At 42.7% G+C, this 22876-nt stretch overlaps 1 protein-coding gene across 1 annotated transcript in view; it reads left to right on the forward strand.

The window, feature by feature from the left end:
* The window catches only part of Ell2 (elongation factor, RNA polymerase II, 2), a 71293-nt gene extending 65313 nt beyond the window's left edge, over positions 1-5980 (forward strand). Inside the window, exons 11-12 of the mRNA XM_005382233.2 lie at positions 1942-1986; positions 2079-5980. Of these exons, the coding sequence (XP_005382290.1) occupies positions 1942-1986; positions 2079-2195 (162 nt within the window). The 3' untranslated portion in view covers positions 2196-5980. The remainder of the gene's footprint in view (positions 1-1941; positions 1987-2078) is intronic.
* Positions 5981-22876: the final 16896 nt, after the last annotated feature.

Genomic DNA, 22876 nt, shown 5'->3' on the forward strand with positions numbered 1-22876 from the left:
TTCTCACACACTAGCCTCTCCGCTGTTTAGGAAAGTCAACATTTGAAATAGTTCTTGAAAATAAACACACTGGAAAAAACTTTGTGTGACGGTAATATAATACATAGTGTGCTGGGAAGCATGACAGACACAGTTAAATAGGAAAAAAGTTGGATCCTGGGATTCCTTCAAGTAGCTGGTTATGCTGCCAACTCAACTCAGACTACAGATCCTAGATCTGGCACTTTGCCCCAAGCTGTGCTGTTTCAAGTAAATGCTTTAAATTATTATTTTTGAAAACCACAACCTGACCTAGGATAAGGACAATACAGATGCAGGCTATAATGGGAGCATGAGACTACAGAGTTTTGGGTTGCGATGTAAAAATTTTGATGCTTCCAGAGACTAATGCTTTGTAACCAATATTAATCCCTCTTTACCGCTCCACCTTTCGTGGCAGTGTTATAGCTGTCAAAGAGTAGTAGAGGTTTGACCTGTCTTCAATTTTTTTAGCAAAGTGCCTAAGAGAAATTACTATTTCCTTCTCTGGATAAGGCAGATAACTCTGTTATGCTTCACATCATCAGTGGTACAGGGCCTCTGTCCCAGCCCACTGTACCATTTTTTTACCTGTGTGAGAAATGGATGAATTTTTCCACCACAGAAAAAAATAGTTCAAGGCCATTTGTATCCTAGAGATTCCTTAGGACCTCTTATACTGATGGTTCTTGACCAAAAACTGATAAAGAGTTTCAGACTTTTCCACAGGAATAGGTATCTGCAGGTATAAGAGGTTGGTGAAATGGTGGTTTGGGCTTTATTTTTCCTACACAGTTAGTTATCAGTATGCATGATCATACTTAAACTAAAACATAATTCCCAGGATTGCTTAGTGGTTAGGAGCAAGCTCTGGAGACATGTTTTGAGGGTTGGATTCCAAGCTATTATTTAATACTTACATGACCTTGGGCAAGTTATTTAATGCCTCTTTGCCTCAAAGAGACAAATCATGGATAATCATAGAGTTGTTATGTGTAATAAATGTAAGCAAGCATTTATAAACTGCTTAGATCCATGCTGGATACATGATACATAAGGGCTAGCTAGCTCTCTTGCCTGAGCTCCCTACCCACCACCACCGGAGTCATTCATTACTACTGGTTTCCAGTGTAGTCTTTTGAAAGTGTATTAAAGTGTGTGTATAAAATTGTATATGTATATATGAAAGTAAATTTACATATGTACTATATTTAATTGAATCTGAGACTTCCTCTATTGTAAGATGCATCATTGTGTTATATCCCAGCAACACAAACCAAGATACATTTTTTTTTGTCTTTTTGGGACAGAGTCTCACTTGGTAGTTCAGGCTGGCTTTGAGCTCACTTTGTAGCCCAGGCTGGTCTTGAACTCACACCGATCCTCCTGTCTCAGCCTCCTGAGTACTGAGGTTACAGGCATGCACCACCATGCCCAGTACATTATTTTTTTGTCCTAGTTTCATTAAAATGGAAAGGTAGGCACATCTTAAAAGTAAGGCAATTTTCACATTATAATAGTATTCTAAGCTGTTGATGTTACTTTGTACTTACTCTTTTCACCAACCAATATAATGCATCTTAGAGAAATTTTTTATATCAGCACAGAAAACACTTCCCCATTTTTTACAATCTCCTAGTGTCCTTTGTATAGATTTATGAACATCTTGACATTGTTTGCTGGCTTTTGCTTTACAAGTTGTGCTGCCGTGAATAACCTTGGATGTGCATCATATCACTCAGGGGAAAGTAAATTTTGCGTTTGCCATTTTGACAGCTGTTGCCAAATTGCCTTCCATGAAGATTGTGCCAAGTTACATTCTCACCACCAACATTTGCTCCACCCTCGCTGACTACGTGTTACCTGCTCTGTTGCCCCCCAAAAGTGTTCTTTAATTCTGATCTCTGATTTTTCATTTTGTAGAATGTTCATGAAGAAGTCTTACAAGAATATCAGAAGATCAAGCAGGTAAGGGTCATCACTGTTGACTTTATAGCCTGTAGTTGAGAATGGTAACTTCTACAAGCTAATTCCTCGCTCTTTTTTATTTTTATCTGCAGTCGAGTCCCAATTACCATGAAGAAAAATACAGATGCGAGTATCTTCATAACAAGCTGGCTCACATCAAAAGACTAATAGGTGAATTTGACCAACAGCAAGCAGAGTCGTGGCACTAAAGCTCTGCTTGGACCAGAAGATGTGAATAAACTTAAGCTTATTTATTTAAAATTCCAAATGAGTTGCTCTAGATTCTAAAAAGATGAAACTTTGCCTGTTGAAAGTTTCAGTATTAGTAAACTTGAGTTACTTTTTTTTTTTTTTTTTTTTTTTTCCATTTTACTTTGCTTCCCTGCATTTTGAAGCTGCTTTTGCTGGTCCTTTATTTTCTCTCGAGACTTGTGTTTGTTCATAGAAATAATTTTTTTAGATATTGGGGATCCAGTGTTTATATTCTTCAAATCATTTTTTTCCTTAAAAACTTGTGTTTGTCCTTAGAAATGATTTTTTAGATATTGGGGATCCAATGTCCACACTTAAAAGTTGTGTGTGTTAAAAAAAAAAAAAAACAGTAATGTGTAAGGTGAAATGCTTTTGGATAAACATAAGCCTATTTTCTGACCTTTCTTAATGCAAAACTCTTTGCCTTAAATGGTAGACTATTTAGAAATTTGCACAAGATACAAAAAAAATTAAAACATTGTTTTGGAGGGTTAAAAATAGAAAGAGGGTTAAATATAGAAAGTTGTAGGACTGTGTGTATGTGTATAGGCTTTTATACACATATGTATATACAGGCTGACTTGATCTAGACTCTTAAATCTACCCTGCAAGTTAACCCCCCATTGCAATGGTTGCCTTAAGGTGTTTGCTAGTCATGTACATAGTGTGGTTAATCATTAGCTACACTGCTTCCCATGATTAGAGCAACGGGAAGCACACTGTGGCCTACCAGCGTCTGGACGCGTGTGCTCGACCTGTGTGTGTGCAGAGGTGAAGTGGATGTGAGTGTGATGACGGGAAAAGCTGCTGCTCTCAGTAGGCCAAACGCTCAGGTTAAACAACTGATGAGTGTTACTGTAGGGTTTTTTTTTTCCTGTCAAATTGCTACTTCTCTGGAAGACAAAAGCATTTCCATTTCAACAGTTTGTCAGCTTTGTTAATGTTGGACAAAAATTGATATGTTATAAAAATGAAACAGATCTATAGTTTTGGGGCAAAATTATAAAATTAAATGTGTAGGTAACATATTTATATACTGCTATAAAGTATTTTTTGAAGAGAGATATGCAAAGAAGCTATTACCTACATGAGATGTATATTTAAAGATTTTTTTCATCCTGGGTGCCAGGAATATTAAAAAGCGGATATATTTAACCATAACATACTGTGATTCATCAAATAGCACAAACTTTCATTTCATGGAGTTTATCTGTTGACGCTGATTTAAACTATCACTTGTTTTATCATGTGGGAACATAAGTTATATGGTCAAAACTACAGGATTTTGAACTAATGTTGATTCAAGTTGTGTTGTCTTATCGTATTGTCTTTCAAAGTGCTGCCAGTTGAAAAGGGAAGCATTATGTTTACAAATCTGTTTTGAAATGTTTGCCAAATTTTTGGTAGTATCTTTAATAAAGATGTCTGTCTCCAGCATCCAAGAAAATAAACAAACAACTTTGTCGTGTATCACTGTAAACTGGAAAATATTGATATCTAAGAAATATAAGAGAATATGTAGACAAAGTTTTCACTTGGGAGTTTTTTCTAAAACAGTGACTACAAAGATAAGACAATATATTCAAAGTAGTATACAAGAGTATACAGACTTTACAAAGACCCCTTTGCACTACAGTTCTAAAACATGACTACAGAAGTTTGATTTCTCTGTAACATGGACATCCTTGGGAATTCTGTTTCTTTTAGCGTTGAGATCCCTGGTGCTCTTCCTTTTACCTCGGAATTGGTACAATCATTATTAAATATTAATTTATTTCAAACTTTTAGTTGCAAAAAGAAAGAAAAGGAAGCTTAGTGGGGGATAAATTTGGTTCTCATTTTAGGATGGTAGAGTGTCCTGAGGGCTTTTTCTACATGTAATGACTTCATTGGTGTCACTTCTCAGACATCTTGGCCTTTTCACTAGAGATTGTGTTCTGCTACATGCTATGATCAATGTTTTTCAAAAGCGAGGTTCTTGGACCACTTGCATTACCCAAAGTAGAATCTCTGGGTAGGTCCCAGGTACCTGCATTTTCACAAATTTTCCGTCAGTGACTTTTGTAAGCTGAAGTGTTAGAACCATATGCTTGGATGTGGCTCTAAACTTGTAAGTCTCTGTTTACCTGGAAATTTTGAACTACTGGCTTTTATGTTTTTCTTAGCTCATCTCTGTTAGCAGGTGCAAATCACTTCTACCCTCCGCGTGCTCTGAAGCACCCCCTCAGTCGTTTCACTGCCAACTCTTATTTCAGAACCTGTTTACAAACAGGCCTTCCAGTTGGTTAATCGTTGTACCTTGGAGCTCCTAGCCACCTACATCAGCACATATTCTGGTTTACAAATTGGGTAACAATGGACGCTGGAGATGCTTTATGGAAATCCAGCATTGCACACCCATGGACTTGACTACATACCAGTAAAAGCCTTAATTTAGATGTTTGTTGTATACATTGGACAGATCCTTGCAAAATGTGTATCTGCCTATCAGTTGCAAATCTGGGAGCTGCAAATCTCGGAATGTGCTGTTACCTGAGGTTGCATCCCTTTTGAAGACAGGCGTGAGCCAATTAAAATATTTATAATCCTTTTTCATCCCATACTATACAGTTTTTAGATTCTTGCAAGTGATTGCTGTAGGAATGAGGTACCACTTAGTATCAGTTACTCTGGTGGAAGAATGTAGTTTTTTGTTTTTGTTTTGAGGAATACTAAGTGTAAAACAGCATTGCCAATATTAAAAAAATCAGTTGTGCTGGTTTTTTAAAATGATATTTCATTGAAAATAAATTGAAATCATGAAGGTTTTTACCAACACCCACAAATCTGCTCCATATTGAATGAGCAGCTAATTTAAACCAAATTTTAAAAAAAACATTAAATATGTTTGGGTTTTTTATGTAGGGATTTCACCTCCTATCTTGTTGGTTATTTCCCTTGAAATGCTTTGGAAGGGCTAACTTTCAAATCTTCAGGTAGTAAGAGATGTTCAGCAATTCTCACAGAGGTTATTGGTGTGGTCAGTTTTTATCACTGCTCAATGCATTGATTATAAAAATTCAGTATTAATCTTCTTTCCTCTCTGATTCATCTTACAACCTTTATAGGAGCTTTCTTTTCCCTAAAAGTGTTTTACCGTGTTATGTAAAACAAATGCAAGCTGTTCGAGTGAGGTTGAGGCCCAGACGGCCCACCCATCCGTGCACTGCGTGAGTGGCTTGCCCATCTTAAGTGTCCTCTGCTCCCAGAACTCGGCTAAATCTCTGCCCAGGCTGCGACAGGGTGCGTGTCAGATCTCTGTGCCTGATGTGTGCTTCACGCCTTCGGAAACTCTTACAGTCTATTACTTGCCAGAGTGTTACTAAACCCTTTTCTCATGTGTCTTGGAATGGGGGAAAATCAGAGCCAGCACTTTGAGAGGAACGTTTTGGGGGAGGATATTAACTGACACTACTAAACAAAGGCAGCAAAAGATGTTGTCAATGTTCTTTGTAACCTGAGAACTGAACGAGAGTGTGAGACTCACTTCAAACTATTTTGTAGTGTTTATATGTATATATATATATACACACACATATATATACATATATATCTCTATGCTGTTTCTCAGTTGTTCCACCCCAATCTTAGGCCTCTCAAAGGTAAAATGTCACAGGGGCTTTTTGGTTGTGACTGAGCTCAGCAGCTATGGTGGCCCCTGTTCTACACTGATTTCAGTTCAATAAAAATGTTAACTTTGCAATTCTGGTACTTGTTTTTCCTTTGTCTCGTTGCAAGACTCTTGGTCTTTACAAAAAAAAAAAAAAAATGTGCATTCACATGCACAAAATGCTCTCTGGTGCCCTTATGTAAATGATCTTCCGGACATAGATATTGCTTGTCTGTGACTCTAGGAAACAGGAACATGGCATTTGCCCCAGGGCCCTCCCTGTTTGGAGTGTAAGACGAGTGCTGCAGTTCACTATCACAAAGGGGAATAGAACCTCCGCGCCATTTTTCAAGGGTCCCCGGTGGTCTCATTTTGCATATCATCCCATTTCTCTTAACCACCTGTTGCTCCTTTTTTCATTCAGGTGCATAAACTGAGGCTTAGAAAAGAACCTTCTTAATCACACAGCTCATAAATGACAGTATCTGGGACAGCCTGACTTCTCCACACTGCCCTCCCGTCTCTATGTAGAGCAAAACTCTTCAAGTGCCCGTTCCAGTCGGGCTAGCTAAACCCCTTTGACTCCACAGAGGTAGTATGTAGGCTTTGGGGGTGTCATCTAGTGGATTACTCTGGGCGAGTTAATCTGTCTGAAGTGATAGACTAAGTTTGATGAGAAATCAAAATACTGAGAACAGGTTGTGTCTGCTACTTTTGAGTATGTTCAGTCTTCACGGGGTACTTGGAGGGAGTGGTACAGATGGAGGTGGGAAGTAAAGAGTGAACTCCTGTAATACTGTCTTCTCTTCATTTATTAAAAGGCTCTCCCAGGAGCAGACTCCAGCTTCAAGGGGTGCCAAGTTGGAATTAGATGTAAAAGCACTACTAGCGTAGTGGCCGCCAGTTACTAAAAGTTCTATAAAGGAATATTGTGGGAGGAAAACAAGAAAGCCTCAGCTAAGACTGGCATTAAAAGCCTAGGACAATTAGAGCCAGCAGTGACTGGTTAGGTTTACAAGGAGCTTTGAGGATGAGTGAGGCTCTAAAGGTTGTCATTGTGTCCCTAGCCCTGCCAGCCCTTCCCCCACCAACATCTGACATGGCGCTCGGCCTTTAGTGCTCCGTGTCCTCAGCCCTAAAATGAAAACGTGCCTCCTCCTCCTTGGGCTAGGGAAGAAGTTTCCTTATGGAAAGCACCTGACAGTACTGAGAAACACAGCTGTGTGAATTGCAGGTTGTCTACCCAGTGCAATTAGGAGTGTTCATTGAAGTATTGTCCAGGTAGGGACAAACCATATATGGGACAAAGGCAGAGAGGGGCCTGAGGTTTCAAGGTGGGGTGTGTAGGCTTTTAGCGAATGCTGCACGTACACACACCTGCTCTTCTGGTTTTACCTTTGGAAGATTGGGCCGGGAGCCTGGCAGAGGCAGCAGGCGGCTCTGATACTTTATGATTGCTTAATAGTCAAGTTGAGGGTCAGATGATTGTTCTGTGGGTGACAGTGAAGATGTGTCATTTTCACCCCCTGCCTGCCTGATTGAGCTGACTGGCGAGGCTGGTTTTCTTCCTATAATTAGATAGTTGGTGTCATGGGGACATTTGGAGATGAAACGATAAAAACTGTATATCCAGGCCTATGAAAGGCAGGAAAGTGCTTCCTAAAAAGGAACCCACGTAATTAGCCAGTGTGTTAGGAGCTGGGGCTTCTAGAGGAAGGCCTGATGCCCTTTTACTTCATGAATTCCACTGGGCTTACAGAATCCCATTGTGTTACATGGGCAGCCAGATCTGCCTTACCAGTCTCCTTTCCTGCTACGCCTACTCTGCACCTGGTCACAAAGGCCTTCAGGTTCCCCGGTCCACATTGCTCCTCCCACCCCAGCAAGCACAGAGCTCTGCACCTCCAGTGCTACCCGTCTCCTAGGGGAACCCCTGAGGTGAGCCTCCAGTCTCCTGCCAGGTGTTACAGCACACAGAGCAAGAGACAAGGTGGGACTGCGGGGATCCGGGTTGATCGGTTGTTCACGAGGAACAAAAGGCCACGAGGCAGTGAGAACCTCAGCGTTTATTGATCCAGGAGGGAATTTGGAGGAGGAGATTATCAGATGACTCAAGGGGGTAGAGATGATCTTATGCTAAGAAGGATCTTGCCCTGGAGTGTCTTTGAGTCTTGGTGGGAGGGATGGCCCATCCCTAAAGAGATCATGGGAAATGTCAAAAGGGCGATACTGATAATCCCAAGCCTCCGTGCATCCCTTAGGGAAGTATGCAAAATTAGCCATTGTAAATTTGTGGTCCCCAACAGCGCCCTCTTCCTCATCCAGCTAAATCCTCATCCTTAAGGGCTCCGCTTCACCACTCGCAAGCTTGCCAGACTTGCTCAGCTCTCCCTGACACTTGCTCTCTTCTACTTTATTCTCCTCTTTTGTGGCTCTCACTGTAATTATAACAGTTCGCTGCAGTCAGTTTCCAATTGTAATTACGGTACTATTAGAGACCACCTTGTTCACCAGGGTGATCCCAGCCCCTAGCTTAGTGCCTGGTATGTAAAAGGTACTAGATAATTTATGGAAAGAATAAATGACGGAGACTGTTCATATAGGTTATATTTAAAATTGATGTCACCAGCAGATTTGGATTACAGCAAGAACCCACTGTATCATTCAGGTTTCTGTGCTACTTTCTCTTCCCAAAGTCATGACTTAGGAATTGATGAACAGTGGCATATCGGGAATCCTTGGCCATGACCATCTGGACCCTTACCAGAACATTTTTTTTCCAATATTAGCATTTACAGTTCTAGTTACCCCAGAAACAGCTTGCAGTGGAATATGAAATAAAATGGTTTTAATAGTTACTTTTTTATTTATTATAACTTACAGATAGGTTCTGATTTCATTCTAATTTTATTTTATTTTATTTTATTTTATTTTATTTTTTTGTCTTTTTGAGTCAGGGTCTTGCTGTGCAGCAGTTCAGGCTGGCCTTGAGCTCACTTTGTAGCCCAGGCTGGCCTTGAACTCACAACCATCCTCCTGCCTCAGCCTCCCGAGTGCTGGGATTACAGGTGTGCGCCACCACACCCAGCTACTCACCCTAATATTTTTAATTGCTTTCTCTCACTTCTCAAGGATACAGTGGAGAATAACAGTCTAAAGTGGTATGTGATTTTCCATCTTTATTAAAGCATCTCTAGCCTGACAGTTCTTATATTCAGTGTGTGCTTTTTTATCGCCATGTATTATGCCTAGTGCTTATGTCAGCTTCCAAGCAGACATCCCGAGAATAATCAGAGGACACTGGGATTTCTGGAATGGTAGAGCTAGCAGAGCCCATCAGCAGTATCCAGAACCACTGCCTTCCTTTCCAGATGATGAAATGAGGGTGCCCAGTGACAGCACATGAGACCCTGCAAGCTTGCACACTCTTTCCTTGGTAGATCTGAAAGTAGCCCAGCCACTGCTACTGGGAAATGACACTGAGAGGGAGATAAAGCCAAAGATGCTGCTCCGCAGCACAGGCAGTGAGCCCAGGGCTTCAGAACAGAGTCGAGCCACACAGCCTGGCTCAGAGTCCTCGCTCTGTCCCTCACCAGCTGTACACTGCAGTCGGGTCTCTGAAGCCCTCTGCCCTCGGTTTCCTATCCGTTAATGGGATAGCAGCTGCCTCAGAGGTGGTTGGGAAAACGTGGGTGTAGAGCGGTAGATGCATTTGCACTGCGTATTTTAAAATTATTTCTCTGCATCTTTTATTTGACTATGGGAAGTTTTATATTGCAGTATACTTGATAAAGCAGCCTGTCAGAACGGAACAACTCTATTAAGTTGATTTAGATTTTTGCCTAACGCTAATTGAGCTCCCTTGGTAGACAGACACAACCCAGAACATTTTGAAGGCTCTGCTCCTGGTGGTTTCATGAGTCTTTGCAGGTACATTAGTGTCTTGTGGCATCGTGGCCCTCAGGAACCTACACAGTGCTAACGCCTGTGCTCCAAACTCGAGCTTAGCTTTCAGCATTTTCTCTATTCTCTTTTCCAGTTTTTTATATAAAATACAGTTTCTAAAAGACAGGGGTTAGTTACTAGGGGGGATTGACACAGTTCATACAGACAAGATGCTTTGGGGGAAAAGGGCTGCTGTGAAAACAGCACTCTCTTACACCTGTAAGCTTTTCCTTCTCTCCCACATAGAGTTCATTTAAATCCACTTACCTGAGGAGCGCCAAGGGGTCTCTAGGGGTCTTGTGGCCACCTGAGCTACAGAAGTCTGCAGCTGACAACAGCTGCAAGGGGACTCTGGGGACTGTTGGTAAAGCCACCTTGCTATCCACCTCTCGCTCCCTCTCTGCCCCTGTTGACAAGTCTGTGTCGCTGTGGTAACCCATTATCCCCACCCCACCTGCTCCTCTTGCTCACGGCTCTTCTTGCCTGAACGAACTATCCTGCTCCTCCCTTCTGTGACTGTACACAGCTTCCCAATTTTCCTTGTCCTCAGTTAAAAATGATTTGATTTATAGATGGTGAGGAAGCCATCTATAAGCCTAAAACCATCTATAAGCCTAAAAACAAACTATAAAGTTCTGGAAGTGACACTGAAAGGGCTTCGTAGTGCCAAGGGGAAGGTGTAGAACGTGGACTCCTACGCCCTAGGTCTGAATCCTAGTGCTGTGACCCAGAGCAATTTGTTTAAGGCCCTGGATCTTCCTTGCACCATCTCTGATAAATTAGGACAACAGCCGCAAACCGCAGTTAGGTGAGGAGTACATAGGATCATTGCCCTGAAGTAGAGGGGCTGGAGGGGGCGATCACAGAGCAATCACCCTCTCACTGGCACCCCTGCAAGCGCACTTCAGAGGCTCTGCGTTCAGAAATGAAATTTCTGGAAGGTCCCGTAAGTTCTTCAGAACAGCTTCTCTTAAGACAAACCCATGGCCCCTTTTAGCATGGTCTCAGTTCAACAACCAACAAGTCCCGTCTTGTATAGTACCAATGCTCAGAAGTGCATTTTCATTGAAAGCATCTCCCTTGCCATCTTAGACCTGGCTGAAGCTGCAGGCCAAGCCTATCTCACATCCTCCCTTCTCCGAGCTCGGCTTGCACTGGGGTTGAAAGAGCAAAGGAGAGATGAGAAGTGAGAGGTAGGAGAGGTCTTGGAAGGAACTTCTGAAATCCGCCTGGGCACTATCAGAATCTGTTCTGTGCACCTCAGACCCGTCTCTAACCCTTGCAATGTCCCTTCAGCATGTGCCTCTGATGGGATACCCCTGGCCTCTTCACAAAGAAGGCCACTTGCTTGGTGCCCCATTTAAATGGGCATGCCAAGGTGCCAACTGGAGGTGCTGTGCCTGGGCTTTCATCCACTCTCCTATCCTGGCCACAAACTAGCACTTTGGGCCAATGCTTGGAGTGCTGCACCTTCCCAAATGCATCCTCAGCTCTGCTGTAGACTCTTACGCTGGACCAGGATTCACTCTCTGAGTTCCCAAGCCTGAAGAGACACCAGTCAGTTCTTCTCAGTGGTCTTCGTGGCACTGTTCGCAAGCTTCTTTAGAAAGCGGAAGCACACCATCAGTTCTCTCGACACCCTCTGCTTTCCAACCTCCACTGACTTCTCAACTGTTACTCCTTTCTTATGCCATGAAAGGAGCCAGAAGCGAAGGCGAGCAAAATTAGGGTTTTCACCACACCCTCCGCAATCCTGCCTACGTGGTTTGGAATGCAGCTATTCCTGGTTGAGGTGAACCAAGGCAAAACAGCGCTGATTGCCTTGTACCTCCAATCACAGCTATCATGTTACGTTACACCCTGCTGTATATTTTTGTGAGTTCCTCAGTCTAGCATTTGTGCGTTAATTCAGCAAATATTTACATGCACCTAGGCTTTGTGCTTGGCTGCAGGAAACAACATTGAACAAGACAAACGCGAACTACAGAAATTGATTCCAGTTGTGGAAGATGCTGCAGAATTAGTTTAGCTGTCAGGATGACTAATGAGGAGACAGAGCACAGTGGGGGGTGGGGTAAGGCCTCCCCAGGGCAGCGGCTTGGAGCTAAGACTTGCTGGGTGAGAGGAGAGGACCAGAAAGAGAGCACGTTGGAAAGGCGGTGGTAGGAAGGCCTGTGCTACTCACTCAAGGCATATTTATCCAAATCGCTTCCCAACAGTAAAAGCCACTTCGAGTCCTGCTTTGTTTGTTGTTGGATTTGTTCTTTCCATGGCTGCTTTGCCTTTTATGAAGCATTTCTGGGACGATGAACCCAAACATGGTTCCCTCCTCAAGTCCAGGCATTGCAGATTATTGCCTTAAGACATCGCGATACTTGAGGTTCTTATCCGGAGGCCTCATGTTACCAATTCCTTCTGAGGAGAGTTTGCAAAATAGACACTGCATTTGCGTGCCCGTGGACTCCAGGCTGGTGCATAAGATTTCACAAGAGAAAATCTGAGCTGGGGAGCAACTGTGACTGCCTTTCCTAGGCGCTGTGGGGCCCTCCGTCTCCCCAAGTCACAGGCTGCCGCGAAGGACAGCACAGAGATGCACGCCTGGCTGGTGCCCTCCCTGTGTGGTTGTTCCTGGGCTAGGAACCCTCTTGCTCAGAGGCTGTTTCTGTCAGGAAAAGAGAAATAAGGCCCCCAGCTTATGAACAAGTTCCATTCCAGGAGAACATTTGTAATCGGACGCATTTGTAACAAGCCCAACAAAGTGAGTCTTACACACCTTTGACACAAACATAGAGGGTAAAGCATAAAAACTCACATGTTAGTACGATCTTGTCCTTGTGCTTTAGAATTGTGCCAATGGCCGAGCAGTTCATGTGCTCAGGAATGACAGACGTCTACCATCTTTTTGCCTCGGCCCAGTCTCTCAGGTATTTTCACTTTTCTTTCCATGGTTATTGCTTTGCCCTTACAGCAGCACCCTCCACATCACCACTACCTTTTCCTCTGGCTTCCGGACATCCTGGGCTCCGAGCGAGCGCTGTATGCTGTACACTGCGGCACTGCACAGTACGCACACAGCAGCACAGCTGCGTCAGTGTCCAGCAGACACGTGAGCTACTTCTGTGATTTCTTTGCATCTAGGAATTTAGACCGTCCATGTGGCGGGGCTCCTGCCAGGTTACTGGGGGGCAAGCAGGAAACTAAAACTCCTGGGCTGGGAGGAAGATGCCAGAGGGTCAGAGAAGCTAAAGAGGAGCTTTTCTGAGCAACAGGAGGGATGTACAGTGAGTACTTCCTTAAACCCTTGTCCACATACACCACTTCATGCCTTTTCTGAACATTTTCACAAGTGTTTGCAATTGATCCTCCCTCTAAACCATTTTTGGTGTGAGGTGGGAAGACCAACCAAGACGAACCAGGCCCTGAAGGGTCACATAGGACCAGCACTAGACAAGGATACAGTTTTGTTTTGTTTTTTTTTTTTAATCCTAGGAATCGAACTCAGGACCTCACACTCGCCAGGCAAGCTCTGTGCCACTGAGCTAAATCCCCAGCGAGGATATAGCTCTTGTCTCTCCACTGTACCCCAGTGCCTATCAGCCTGCTTTAAGAGCTCACCCTTGGACCCCGTGCTGCTCCCCAAGATTTACCGGTGACTGAGGGGACTCAGCAAGGTCTTCTCAGAGCCCGTCCATGTTCTGCCTCTACGAAATTGAGCTTTCTCCAGAGTATCAAAGTAACCCTCTTTCATGGGAGATGTAATCTCCATCGTCCTGCCTGTGCTCTGAGCCAGGTGCTCTTCATTGTGCTGCCTAATTCCAGCAGGGAAACCTGCTGGAAACTTTCAGTCTGCCATGAAAACGCCTCCCTTCCTGCTTACATCGCCCTTGGGGTAAGGCCATTCCACAGATCCCTGACCTCCCCCACCAACCCACCCCAGGGCCCTATCCCTATCTCCTCTTCCTGTGTTCAGCCCTAAGTGAGATCCCATAGCCGTGGCCAGACTATGTTTCCACTTGTTGGAGCACTGTATGGGCACTGCCACTGGTGTCCTTGACACTGCAGCACCCGGATCTCCCTGCAGCCCAGGACAAAGGGAACTGTGCGCTCTTCACTGCATGGATCCCTTGCCCTGACCTTTGTGTATCTGCATTATCAGCCACAGGAGAACAGACATGGGTGCTCGGCAAGGACAGCTTGACAGCTACACTGCCCCCTGTTCCAGTGGCTCTCAGGCAGGTCCTCTGACCAGCAGCAGCAATGTCAAAACTACGTATTTCCAGGCCCTGCCCCAACTTTACTTCTCTGAAATCTCTGGGATGGGCCCAGCAGGTGGTCCTTTCACGAGCTCTCCACAGGGTTCTGACTAGAGACCAAATGTGGGTCCATAGCCTTCTCACTTATTGGAATCACTGGGGACGTCTTAATCACAGCATTATCAGACCCCCTCCCAGAGCAAAAGAACTAGAATCTCTTGGAGAAGGGTCTATGTGCTTGGAGTGATTACACTTCAGCTGGTGTGCAGCAAAAAGCAAGGGCCACCTTCCTGAAACCTACATCTCCCAGATGAGTATCAGGGAACATGTGCCACGTTACCCAAAGTCCCATGGAGCCAAAGGGATGTGTAAGATGCTAGACTTAACAGAAAATGCTTGTCTTTTTGTGAAGGATTTTTCTCAACTTTTAACATGCCAATATGTTCCCCCAGGAGGAGTAGAGACCACAGCATACTCGTTTTATTAACATCTCTTGAAATCATTATTCCAGGGAGCATATTCTACAAGTGCTGCCTTACAATTTCTGTTAAAAATTATTCCTACAGAGAACCTCTACAAGTTCAAGGTCAGCCCGGGTTACATAGTAAGTTCAAGGCCAGCCTGAACTACATAGCGAGACCCTGTCTCAAAAAAAAAAAAAAAAAAAATTAGTCCTGAAGCAAAACAGGTCACCAGAATGCCATGTACTATGCTATAATGCCCTCTCTCTTTACCAGGGCTGAGGTCCCTGTAAGAAATGGCTATATACAGAATATCCTTTTGTTTGTTCATCCAATCACTCTCAAAAACTCTTTGTTATCCACCATTCTTTATCAATCCAGGTAATAAATTTTTCTTAGTTTTATGCTTGTGGTGGATTAACCAATGGTCAACTTGTAACACCCAGCTGAACTGAATCAGCGTGGTGCCGGGTGTGGAAGGCCCACCTGAGGACTGTTGCCAACAGCGTAAAAACAGAACTGGAGGGGAAGATGGTGCTGTTGATTTTCCTGATGAAGCTTGTCATGCTGATTTTCCTGATATGAACTCAGTTGTTTTCATCATTGGAGAAGCTCTGGTCCTCACTGTTGCTGAGGATGGCTGCAGTTCACTTTGGGGGAGCTCTGGTCCTTACCTTGAGCATCGCTTCCTGGCTCCAATGCAGATCCCTCTGCCTGCTGGCACAGATCCTTCATCCTGCTGGTGCAGACTTTCTAGCTTGAACCACTGACCTTTGGTACTTCCCAGCACAGATCCTTGATACAGACTTGCATGAGACATTACCATGGGCTCTTGACCTCCAGCTGGAGTCATGCAGGACATTGCTGTGTGACCAAGGTCTCCAGCTGGATTCTTTGGGTCCCTAGTGTGTGGACAGATCTCCATACTCCTGTATTTGACTTTTTGGATGAATATTATAAAATAATCCTATAAGTTATATGTCCTATATTAAATACATTCCCTTGCAAACTTGACTACAGCAAGGCTGGAGGTAAAAGTATGTCTTTCCTGGTGAGACAATATATTTCCTTATTTTGGATAATGAGAACTTTAGCACCCACTATGCTGTCCCACTTGCTTGTCAGCCTGAAAACCTGAAAACCAGTTGTAATCGCTAGCCTTAGTCAGCTTTTCTAGTATGTTCATCTCTCCCCTCATCTGTACTCAGAGGTACCTTTCCATCTTCTATGTTTTCATTCTTTTATGATTTGGTCATGTTTATTACCTCCTATTTCTAATTTCTTTTAGGAGACTAAAGAGACATAGTTTTGGTGTAATGTCTAAAATGAAAAAATAAGCAATAAGAGTGTTTGTATTTCTGTGGGTTTCCTTTGTCTAAATACTCCTTATATTACCTGTACTCAGAAGATGAGTTATAGAACTGCAAAGAAAACTTCAAACTGTCCATCATCTCAATTCCTACCTTCCTTTTTTTATTTTTTTTTTTTTTTTTTTTTTTTGGTACCAGGAATTGAACTCAGGACCTTGCTCTTGCCAGGCAGGTGCTTATGCTACTGAGCTATATCCCTAGCCCTCAACTCCTTCCTTGTATAAAATCTAGCCTGAAAGAAATCTAACAACTTGCAATGGCCATATATTTTTACAGATTAATAGTTCTAAAAATATGACTCATTATTTTTTATTTGGTCTCAGTTGAGCACTCTCCACAAATACCTCACCATTTAAGAAATTTCCAAATAGTAAACTGAATGTCCTGTACCAACACTTTCCAAATGTATGTCAATTGCTATGCAACGAATCACTCCGGAATTTAGTAGATTAAACACTGAATGTTTGTTATCTCATGCAGTTTCTGAGAATCAGAATTCTAGGAAGGAAGTAGTTACACAGTTCTAGCTTGGGATCCCTCACAGGTTATCATGCAGCTGATGACAGGATGTACTCAGCACAAGGCTTGGTTGGGGCTGGAGAATCTACTTCCAAGCTTACTCACACGGTTGTTGGCCGGGACTCTGTGTTCCTCACCATGGGGAACTGTCCATACCCCTGGGGAATGTCCTTGCACAGAGAGACTGGCTTCTCCCAGAGAGATGAGCACTGAGAACACATGCAGCTGCACCCAAGGTGAAAGTCACCGCCCCTTATAACCTAATTTCAGAAACGCAGGCCCTGATGTTATGTAACATGTCCATTCTGTGTCCACAGCTTTCCTTACACTGTAATCCCTTCAGGGATAACACTATAGCCCTAAAGATACCTTTATTTTTGTTAAAAACAAAACAACAGAACTGGGATTCTTCTTGTCTCTGAAAACCTTTCTATTCATCAACCCATGATACTTAGCTGAGTTCCCATCCAAGAAGTTCTAAAGTGGTGGATGGAAAGGGACGCAGCAATTTATAATGTGACTACTCACGGCTCTGATGTGAAAACACACAGAAGAGGGAACATGTGAGAGAAGATAGGGAAAAAAGGTAATCAACCTGTCCAAGTGCAATGGTTTGCTTCAAGAATCTTGCCTCGTGGGATGGCTCCTGCAGTCAATAAAACAAATCATTATGGCAGGAGCACTCTGAGCCCTGAGAGTAACACAGAGAATGAAAGAGCATCCCTGCTTTCAAGATGTTTGCGGTCTCAAAGTCAGCACCAAGCATTCCCAAGGAAAGAACACAAAGAATACAAACTCTTCTGTACTCAAATATTTATTTATCAAGCACTTATTAACTTCCACTGTATGCCTGGTGCTGCTTTAGCACTCTGGAAATAACTGAATAATCTATTCCTCATAATTACCAATGGCTGTTAGCCCCACTTTACAGAGGAGTCACAGAAAGGTTCAGTAACTTTTTCAGGGTCACACAGCTACCCAATAAGTGACAGAGCTGGACTCAGGGCCCAGGCAAGATGCCCGCAAAGTGCTTTCTTGTTACCACCACCATAATGCTACAGAGTGTTTTCTCTGATTTTGGAGCAAGCATGGGTGCCAGTGCAACACTCACCCACAAATAGCACCTTCTGATCACTAAGTGCTAGTGTAAACGCTGGCCCATGACCTAAGGTTGAAAGGTTCCCTTTTCAGAAAAGTTTCCTTTAGCCTGTGTCTAAAGAGTTGAATCAGGGTCCACAGAAAAGCATTCCAGAGGTGGCCTCACATAGAAAACTAAAAGTGGAGAATCAGAAGAACATCTCTGTCCCCTTTCTAACAACACTCAAGATGTCAAGGCAAGGATGGGGTTGGGTCCTCTGGTACAGTGTCACTCACCTTCCCCTGGGTCTCTGGGCAAGAACCATGATCAACTTTACAGACAGCACAGAGGGAATTTGCATATTTTTTCCATGAAAGGACCCAGGTGTGGCTGAATAGACTTCCCACTGCTGAAGTCGAGAAGGGCAAACCAGAGCTCAGAAACAAGGTACATCCAGCAGCGGCAATTCAACAATGAAAGTCATACTGGAGAAAAAGACAGCGTGTTTCTTTAGTCTGATGATACTGCAAAGAGCATAGTAAACAACCAAGAGGAAATGACAGTTCCAGCTGACTGGGATCAGGTACAAAGGCATGTGCAGCCTGTGGCCAATGCTGCTAGCACTGCAGAAGTCTACAATGTCTTTACATTTTGAAAAATACCCATTAAAAAGTATTTGCACCCCCACACACACACAAGACTGCCAGACCTCAAGTCCAGATGTTGTAGTAACTACTATATCTGGAAATCAAAGGGTGAGTCTGGATGCCATCAAGCCAGGGCAGGACAGGACAGACAGGAAGGTCAGGCATGCACGCCAGGTCCTGAGTGTACCCAAGAAGTGTTGCCAGGAGAGGGACATAGACAAAGGACACCCTCAAGCTAAGTAATTTCACCTCATGACCTTCCTACTTCACCAAGACTGTGATGGTGATTGTCTTAGTTACTTTTCTCATTGCTGGGACAAAATACCCAACCCAAGTTTAAGAGGGAAAGGTTTATTTAGCTCACAGTCTGTGGAGGTCTCAGTCCATAATCGGCTGGCTCCAAGGCAGCATGGCACATGGCAGAGGGACAACGTTCATGGCCACAGGAAACAGCAAAAACAACAAGAGGGAAAGTTAGACAAGCCTCTTTCTCTTATATTGCATCCAGTCTACTAGGCTTAGGCTGGTGCTGACTCAATCAGTGGACTGATCCAACAATCACCCACCCTTAATCGCAGCATTGCACTAGGAATCAATCACACACTCTAGATTCAGCGACCTCCAAAGACACTATGACAGCATGAGGCTTTGCAGGGACAGCTAGACATAACCCATAACCATGATCCACTTAAAAACAAGGATGTGACCTTGGTCGTCTTCTTCATGTGATATGAAAAAGTCTTCCTGCTCTTTGCAAAAAATTTCAAATAGCACATAGTAGATACAGCAAAAATGTAGAAGGTTCCTGTTCTGTCTCACCACTCCCAGGCTTCAAAGGTAGCTATCGAGGATATATATCTCCATGTATTTTTTTTCTTTTTCTTGTGTTCAAATAGGATACCAAACTATAGATTTGCCACTTTAGTTTTTACTTAACAATATTGCTTTGACATCATTCCATGATAGTCTCTTTTGATTTATTTTATCCTTATCTGCATGACATATCCTTACAACTGCATGACATCCTATCATTTGTATCAGAATTCTGTATTATAATAATTCCTCCTGATTGAGACTCCAATGATTCCTGACAGTAAAAATCAGGGTGTGGTGGTACACATCTGTAATCCCAGCATTTGAGAGGCTGAAGCAGGAAGATTCACACCAATTTGAGACCAGCCTGCATAGTAAGTTCAAGACCAGCCTGAATTACACACTGACACCCTGTCCCAAGAACAAAGCAACGTGAAACAAAACACTGGAACCATCACCAGAAATGGCTATAAAGAAATTATTTTTTATCTCTGTGGCTTAGCATTTTAATTATTAATTATTACCTTAGTCATCAAATCCTCTCAAGACAAGCCAAAACCAAAAAAAAAAAAACCACTATAACTGATAGACTGTTCAGAAATCATTTATAACTACAAAACTTTGAAATATTGTACATCTTTGATTTCTAGAAGTAAGAAAGTGAATTTTGTTTCTCAGATTCAGCAAGTTTTGGTGGTAGATATGATTCCATGCTATAAATCAGGAGAGAAACATAACAGCAAATTTTCTCATTTCCCCGCCCAAAATTTAGAACTATTATGTTATTATATCATATGTCATGGTGTGTGTTTGTATTATGATTGTTTCATTCTGTTCTTTTCTACTTTTTTATGTTATGAAAAAATAAAACAAAATTTCATAACCAAATAGAATAACAACAGTTACTACACTATGTATTGTTACCTTCAAAGTGGTTGCTCAATACAACACATAAACCAGGCCGGGCATGGTGGTACACACCTGTAGTCCCAGCACTTGTGAGACTGAGGCAGGAGGATCATTGCAAGTTCAAGGCCAGCCTGGACTACAAAGTGAGCTCAAGGCCAGCCTGAACTGCATAGCGAAACCCTGTCTCAAAAAGAAAAAAAAAGACATAAGCCAAAAAGATTCTTACAAAAAACAAACAGATAATAACACAAACTTTCTTTTCAATGAACTAAGATGAACTAGTAGCATAAATGAAACAAACTGTCTCATATATTGAAATATTCTTAAACAACAGAATGTGTCATCTGAAGGAGTATTTGAACTTCTCCCTACTTCCTACTCATGTTTTCTATTTTTGCTCTTTATTTGGGAATATAATACATATCTATCTATCTATCTCTGGACATGTGTATAGTGTCTCTCATAGAAGAGAAAGCATGTGATATGTAGGCTTGTATGTCTGACTTATTTCACTTAACATTATGTCCTCAAGTTGCAATCATTCACCTGTGAATGCCTCCAGCTTATCTTTCTGTGGCAGTGGAGTATTCACTGTGTATAAACACCACCCTTTCCTTATCCATTCGCCTGCTGATGGACATGTACACTGTTTCCAAGATGTAGCCATTATGCATTCCGCTGCTGTGGACATGGGGTATGCATGTACCCCTGTTCTATGGCTTTAACCCTGTGGGGAAGATCCTAGAAGGGGAATAGCTGGACCAAATGGAATTTCTATTGTTGGCTTTTTGAGGACTCTCCACAGGTTTCCGTAGTGGTTGTACTAGTTTACATTCCTACCAGCCGTGTAGCAGAGTTCCTTTTCCCCCACCTTCCTGCCAGCATTCTGTTCTTTGACCATGACTTTGCATGCAGGTGGTTTGGCCAGGTATTTAAACTGATTCAAGGCTTGATCTTTGCCTTTGACCTTAGGCTCTCTCTCTTTGTTTTGATTCATCTCTTAACAAGCTTTTATTCTCCCCTTCCTTTCTAATTGAATATTTCAGTTGAAACACCTGAGGTCAGCCTGCTCTTTTCACCCTTATAAAAACCCAGCCTTGTCTGTCTAGATGTGCATGGATCTAGATACTTACACTGGCCTTACAGTTCCGTAGCTTGACTTTCTGTGTGTTTTCACGGTGATCATTCCTTGATCACGTTTTCCCACCTGCAATCTCTCTTCATCTACACAGTTGCATCTTCCTTTACATCAGTGGCATTTTCTTTAATTTTGCTTGGGGCAATATTGTTCCTGCTTCATTTGCTCTCTTGTCTAATTCAGGGATACCTTTATTCCATGTGCTGGCCGACGGCAGTCTTTAATAGCTGGCATCATCTCCCAGCTTAATTTTATTTGGTCCCCCCCCCCAATTGAAATGCTATTTTCTTCTCTGTAGTCTGACCTCCAGCACTGAGTGTATTTTCAACCCTATCTGCTCTGATAGGATTCTCATTTCTAGAATGGTTTCATTATTTTTCTTTCATTGCTCTTTTAGCTCACCTCATCTTCTTTTCCCTGTCTTTGACCTCTTATATCACATTTTAAAACTCATTACAAAAGGTTTGTATATTTTTTAAATTTCTTGGAGAACATAGATAATATGAAACTTTTTGGTTGCCTGGAATAATCTTCTTGAGGTTATTCCTCACCTGCGTTTTGACTAGACAGTTCCCTCCGGTGTTTTTTAGATTTTGTCTTTATTTGTTTTTGGTGTTGTCGATATGTCGAAGTCCAGGTAAAAACACAGACTCCGCTTTAGAAGAAATGCCGTTCTTTCCTGGTTTGCTAATTATAGGGAGGAGCTGGGGGTGAGCAGGGTCAGCTGCAGGCTTCAGGTAGGGTCCGATTACTTACACGGGCTGTGTTTGCCAGATTCCCTGACCTCTCAGATAAGTGGTTTGTCCGGGCAGGATAGCAGGCATGAGGAGCACGGGGGCAACTCCCAGCTCTTTAATCTTTTGTTTGAGTATTTACATTTATTTGAAACTGCTTTTTTGGAATCTGCTCCCTCAGTGTAAAGCTGGTTGACATTACTGCTTCTTCATGTTTCCCGACCCCCTGCTCCTAAATAGGAATTCTATTCTGGAGGAAAATAAACATATCTCGCCCAAGAACTCCCTTCCAGCTGTCTAACCATCCTCTCTTCTCTACAGAGTGTAACCAGCTGCCCAAGCAATGCTCTGCATTTTTCCTGGGTCCGCTCTGTAACCTCAGTCCTTGTTCAAAGTAAGAGTAGCACTAAGGGTCCCTTCTATGACTTGCAGGGAAACCCACGCCCCAGTTGGAATCGGGAATGTATGTTTGCGCTCGCTATAATTTCCCCTGAGGTGGTCCAGGTTCACTCTCTTTGACAGGTTATATAATTTGAGATTCTGGCTATTTCCTCATTTCACGATAGACTTTGCACATCAAAATTTCAGCTTAGAAAGTCATTTCGAGCCAGGCATACTGGCACACCTGTCATCCCAGCACTCTGGGAGGCTGAGGCAGGAGGATGGTACATTTGAGCCCAGTTTGGGCAACTTAGCGATTCAGTAAAACTCTTCCTGAAAATTAAAAAGAAAATTTTAAGAGAGTAGGAAAGTAGTTCAGTGTGAAGGCCTTAGGTTCAATCCCCAACACCATATTAAAAAATTAAAAATCATTTTTAATAGGCTTCATGGCCATGAGTAAAGGAAACCTTCTTTATACCACCTTTTACCCAGAACATTTTTTTTAACTGTCTTGTTTATGGACTCCTTGGATTACGAGCATTTCACATCACTTAGTTTCATTCAGATACATTTATTTAGGAGTTAATAGATGCAAAACAGTATGCCAAATGCTGCTAAAGATATAAAAATGAATAAGACTTGAGACCTACTTTCAAAGAACATATGGTACAACCTGAGCAGGAAGAGAAATCTCTAAGTAACTGTACTAAGCTGCACTAAATGGGGTCAGTGAATGATCAC

Source organism: Chinchilla lanigera, unplaced genomic scaffold (genome assembly GCF_000276665.1).
Source record: "Chinchilla lanigera isolate Chin_1 unplaced genomic scaffold, ChiLan1.0 scaffold00017, whole genome shotgun sequence".
NCBI lineage: Eukaryota > Metazoa > Chordata > Mammalia > Rodentia > Chinchillidae > Chinchilla > Chinchilla lanigera.